Raw genomic sequence first — 6,000 nt, forward strand, 5'->3', positions numbered from 1 at the left:
TAAGCTCATAGAAGTTCCCATCAGTCACTATGTCAAGGTCCTGTTCACAGGCGATTGAAGTCCCGGGAGCGGACGTCAAGACTGGGGGCAAGATGGCAGGGTGGGAGCAGGGATGGAGGTCCAGAAGCCAGGAGTCAGCAGCCAAGAGTCCGAGGGTCAGAGAGCTGGAGTCAAGAAGCCAAGGGTCTGAGGGTCAGGAAGCAAGGAGTCAAGAAGTCAAAGGTCCGAGGATCAAGAAGGAGGGAGTCAAGAAGCTGAGGTTCAAGTATCAGGAAGCAAGAAGCCAAACGCAGCAAGGCAGGAAGCGTGTTCCTGTGGCAAAGAGCTGAAGGGAAATGCTGTCCTTCTATCCCTTCCCAGCTCTTGCCACCAGGTGCTGTGAGTTACCAATCAGCCTCACCTGTGTGGCCACGCCTTGCCTCTTCAGAACAAACTTAGGAAGGCCCCAGTCCTGCAAAGTCCTATTGGTCACAGGGCCTGGCTCCTGCACGCACACCTGACTCACTAGCCTTATTCTCCGTGGTTAATTGTTGCTTAATCGCATAGAGCTATTAGCCATGATGGTCTCACTCTCCTTCCACAGTTAAGAGCCAGTATTGCTTCTGAATACCAGCTGCTGGAAACTGCAGGAGCAGATGGAGCTCTTGTGCTTAGGTCCTGCTAGCGGGTTTCCCATTGGGGTATCTGCTTGGCCACTGTAGAACAGGACGCTGGGCTGGAGGAGCCATCATCCTGATCTAGCAGGCTCTTGTTAAGATTGCATGAAGAGGGCATGGCATTGCTTCCCATTGGCCCTGCCCCACCACCACTGCCAGGTCCACCTCCATGCCACGTTGGAGAAATGTCTGCAATGGGGAAGCCTGGTGAATCTGTGCATAGCCTTTCCCTTGATCTCTATTTGCCTGTGGCAGCGATGCAAAAGGATAATCTCCCCTTTCTATGTGATGTTTCCCCTGCTGTAATAAATTTGTTCTTGCTACTGTAACATGGGATCCAGACACGCTCCTTCACTCAGTTGCAGAGATTGTTACAGTTCCACCCCTTCCCGCTTTATTTATTCAGCACTGACTATATTGTGCGGATGGGATATTGCACTACAGTCACTCAAAGGCAGCGCTGTTCACAAAAGGTAAAATGTGGCATGCTTTGAAACAACCATTACTTTCCCTGTCGCCTTAAGATCCATCCTTTTCGATGAAATATAAAGATTTATTGGAAAATAAAACCCCAAGGTGGCTTTCACCTATGGAAGCAAAGGCCCTGAAAAAGCTTAATATGGAATCTAATTGGCCAAAATATTGGGAAATTTTGGAGCAGGAGGGAGACAAAGTGAAATTGCAGAGCTATGAGAAACTTAAGGACAAGGTGCGAGACTGGTTACACTATTTTCAAGTAAGAGAGGCCTATCATTTTGACAGGAAAATCGGTTTCCAGGTGGAAAAATCAAAGTTGGAAACAGAATTGTTAGAACCCAATGCTAAGATACTGTCGAGAATGTATAATCTGCTGTTGAAGTGGAATACTGAGGATGAAATGGTAAAATCGGCTATGATAAAATGGGCACAAGATGTTGGTCATAATATCATGTTTGTTGACTGGGAAAAGTTGTGGACCACCGGTATGAAATTCACGGCATGTAATGCCTTAAGAGAGAATATTATGAAAATGATATATAGGTGGTACATGACCCCAGTCAAACTTGCAAAAATCTACCATTTGCCCGATAATAAATGTTGGAAATGTAAAGAAACTGAAGGGACATTCTTTCACCTTTGGTGGACGTGCCCAAGGATTAAGGCTTTCTGGGAGATGATATATAATGAACTGAAAAAGGTATTTAAGTATACCTTCTTGAAGAAACCAGAGGCCTTTCTCCTGGGCATGGTCGGCCAATTGGTGCCAAAGAAGGACAGAACCTTTTTTATGTATGCTACAGCAGCAGCAAGAGTACTTATTGCAAAGCATTGGAAGACGCAAGATTTACCCACCCTGGAAGAATGGCAGATGCAAGTAATAGACTATATGGAACTGGCTGAAATGACCGGCAGAATTCGAGATCAAGGAGAAGAGCAGGTGGAAGAGGACTGGAAGAAGTTTAAAATCTATCTACAAAAACACTGTAAAATCTTTGAATGTTGAGGACATTGAAAAGGAAAAGAAGGGGTTCTAGTGACTGAGTTAAATAAGAGCACAAAGGGAGGGATCAAGAATCAAAATGAACAAAGATTGAGCTTGCTGAACTAATTATTACATAGAATACAAGATCGGGAGGCGGGTGGAAGTAAGGAAAATAAGGTTTTAAAGGTTATAACTGGAAAGTGAGGTTTTTTTATGTTAAAATCTCTTTTTTTCTCTTCTTTTTTTGTCTATGTTTTCTTTTTCTTTTGTAATGTTTGTGAAAATCTGCTTTTTTGTTCTTTTTTGTGAAAAATGCAATAAAAAATTATTATAAAAAAAAAAGATCCATCCTTTCCCCTTCAAACTGTGAACAAGTAAAAATGAGTTGTCTTTGTTCGCTAACACTCTGGCAGGTTTGGCATTTTGCAAAATAAGCCCCTCACAGTTCTGACACCAGCGTCGGATCATCAGTTTCTATCAGGCCTTCTTAATTAGTGTGACATTTCTGGTGATGTTTTCAATTAGAAAGTGCCACACAACTATTTCAGCAGCCTTCTTCAACGGAAAAGAAAACCGGTTTGAAAACACACAGGAATTTTCGAAAAACAACATACGCTTGTGCAAATATTATGAGTGTTATTTGCTTGAGGTGGGATATCATTACAATGGCTTTGTTTCTCTTGAATTGTCCTTTTCATAACTAATGCCTTTCAATACTTTTCTTTCTTGTTGTTAGTAAAATTGTACTCAGGTTTTCAATAGCTAGCTCAACAATTATAGAAAATTTAGGAGCCAATTGACTGGAAAGCTCAGGAACCAAGAAGACCAAAAGAATGGGGGGAAATGATCTAGGAGACCACTATAAGCAGATGAAAACATTAGCAGGATTCTAATAACACTTGTATGTAGCAAATACTAAGGTTGATATGGAGAGATATAAAATGTGGACTATGAAATAATATGCAGTTGAGAAGGTGGACAATAGGACCCATGGAGGGGAAGGTGGGAAGTCTAGAGATTTGGGAAATATCTCTAAATATGGATATGTAATTTGTATTGTTATAGTTCTATACTTGTAAAATCAAATAAGAATTATTTTTTAAAAAGAAAATTTAGGAGCCAAAAATAGTCCTAATGATTAGCACTACGAGAGTTACATTATCTTACTTTGGAGCAAATAGAGAAAGTTGCCTATCAACACAGTTGCATATATCAAGAGGTTCCCAAACTGGCTCATGGATCACCAGTGGCCTGAGAGCTCCATGCTGGTGGTCCACAGTGTGAAGAACAGCAGAAACAGCAGCTGCTCCATCATAATCTAAGCCTAAGCTTTGCGGTGTAGCTTGCCCCACACGTCGCTTGGATAGCAAAGCAGTCAGTATTCCCCTTATCTCCTTTTTCCCAGCTCTAGCTACAGTGGCATTCTCCTCAGGATGTACACCATTTCTAGACCACATTCACTTTATAATATGTTTATAGCCCTCTGATACCACTTTAAATGCTTTCCACAAAGAATTCTGGGAGCTGTGGTTTGTTATGGGAGCTGGGAGTTGCTAGGAGACACTCCATATTCCCCTCAGATAGCTACATTCCCCAGAATGGGTTAATGATAAAATCCCTCATGACAGGGAACTGTATGTATGAAGTGAATATGGCCGCTGTGGCCACTTCCACACTCTATCTCTGTGCGTGTGCATCAAGCGACTTTTCAGGCACACAGTCACTCAGAGAAATTAGGGCTTGACAAACAGTGTCACAACTATTGTCCTTCCCCTCTTATGCCCCCCAGGTGTCCTTCCCTCCTTCCCCACTTTGCAGCTCCCTTTGATGCACCGCACTCCCCATCTCACTGTTTGAAGTAGAAGTCTAATTTCCCCCACAACAGCCTGAACACTCTTAATATGGCTGGTGCCGTTGAGAGACACAGGGAAGCTTTTAAAGTCTGAGGTTTCTCCCCCACACACACACACCACCACCCTCTTTCTTTCCCTCTGTAGTTTTGTTGGAAGTCGCCCAGAGTGGCTGGGGAATAAGAATTATTATTATTATTATTATTAAAACCAACCATGGAAATCAAGTCCCTTCAACCCTCACTTCCACTTAGCATATGAACGTGCCTTCTTGCTGCTCCACAGCATCCCATGGCTGGGCGATTACCTCCTTCCGTCTGCCATGTGGACCACCTGAGGGTTGAATGTCACAGCAATTGCCAACTGTGTTCTGGTACAAAGAAGGGGATGGACCTCCTTTATATCCACCCAGCAGCATTATTGCTTTTGTGACATCACAGGCAGTCCACAGCCAATGGCAGTAGCTGTGGAAGCATGATCATGACCTCAGCAAGACCTCACAATGGTGGGTGTCAGAGAAGACATTTTGATATCCAAGGCAGAATCCAGCCCAATGGCTGCATCCCCTTATAGTGACTATTCCAGGGGCTGAGTGCCAAGAGTGGGTGAAATAATGTTTTTTAAAAAAAATAAAAAATAAACAAACAATAAAATTGAAGTGAAAATAACCAGTGTAGATGATAAACCAACAGGGTACAAATTAACAAAATGACAGGAATGAAACATTGGTAAAGGCCTGGTGTCATGAACAGGTTAGAGAGTCCAAAGTGTGGGCAAAGGAGGCAGGAAGATGATCCAAGAGAAAGAACCGGTGATTTGTGGGGTTCTGTGGCATCCATGAGGCAGGGGGAAGAGGAAGAGGCTGGGCAGTCAGAGACAGGAGAAAAAGCTGCAGGGAGGCACAGAGGTGGAAGAGACAGTCCCAAAGAGGGTTGGGCCATTAAAATCTCCTTTGTCCTTCTCCCACTGTCTGTAATATAAGTAAAGGTAAAGGACTTCTGGACGGTTAAGTCCAGTCAAAAGCGACTATGGGATTGTGGCGCTCATCTCGCTTTCAGGCCGAGGAAGCTAGTGTTTGTCCACAGTTAGCTTTCCAGGTCATGTGGCCAGCATGACTAAACCACTTCTGGAGCAACGGGACACCGTGATGGAAACCAGAGCGCACGGAAACACCATCTACCTTCCCGCTGCAGCGGTACCTATTTATCTACTTCCACTGGTGTGCTTTCAAACTGCTAGGTTGGCAGGAGCTGGGCAGAGCAACAGAAGCTCACCCTGCCACGGGGATTCGAACCACCGACCTTCCGATCAGCAACCTCAAGAGGCTCAGTGGTTTAGACCACAGTGCCACCTGCATCTGTATCTGAATGCAAACGGCATGTGGAGGTAGTGGGGCAGAAGAAACAATGATGTTTGAATCTGCACACGGGAATATCAACTGAAAGAGGAATTCTCACAGGTTCCATGAAGCTACATTTAGGGTGTTTATCCTTCTGGCTGAAGTAAGAACTGTCCTGTTTATAATAAAGCAGGATTCCTTCAGATTTAAATATGCTGTTTGTCTCCACCAAATATCTCCAGTCAAATTAGGAGAATGCAATGAAAGGAAGAGGTGTAAATCAAAGTTGGCAGCAAACACTTTGGAGATTTCCGCACCATTACATTTGGATTTCCCCCCTTTTATGCCTCACAACAATAGAGACATTTCTTTGTATGACAGAGTTAATGTCCTCCATTCCCTTTTCCCACAGCATAAATCCGCAAGAGGACACAAACAGAGTGAAGTCATTTGCAAATGAAAACAAAATGGTCAAATAAAGTGAAAACAGGACAACCCCAAAGGGCATTTTCTTGATCAACTTTAATTCATCCATACATCTGATTCTAAAACCAGATTTAACAAATCTAGCCCTGTGGGCATTAGTGAAAAATGCAGCCTTTTAAAATATCTGTTTAAACACCATTTGATTAGTATTCAGCCTTTGTAAAATATTTTTGTGTAGGAGAGATGGCCAAAGCAGGATCTAAAATG

General features: G+C 43.3%; 1 protein-coding gene across 1 annotated transcript in view; it reads right to left on the reverse strand.

Moving 5' to 3' along the window:
• Nucleotides 1-4,346, reverse strand: part of RAB3IP (RAB3A interacting protein) — a 56,753-nt gene extending 52,407 nt beyond the window's left edge. The window contains exon 1 of the mRNA XM_079994303.1: nucleotides 4,236-4,346. Within this exon, the coding sequence (XP_079850429.1) occupies nucleotides 4,236-4,261 (26 nt within the window). The 5' untranslated portion in view covers nucleotides 4,262-4,346. The remainder of the gene's footprint in view (nucleotides 1-4,235) is intronic.
• Between the last annotated feature and the right edge of the window lie 1,654 nt (nucleotides 4,347-6,000).

This window comes from Podarcis cretensis (assembly GCF_951804945.1).
Source record: "Podarcis cretensis genome assembly, chromosome: 10".
In the NCBI taxonomy this organism is placed as follows: domain Eukaryota; kingdom Metazoa; phylum Chordata; class Lepidosauria; order Squamata; family Lacertidae; genus Podarcis; species Podarcis cretensis.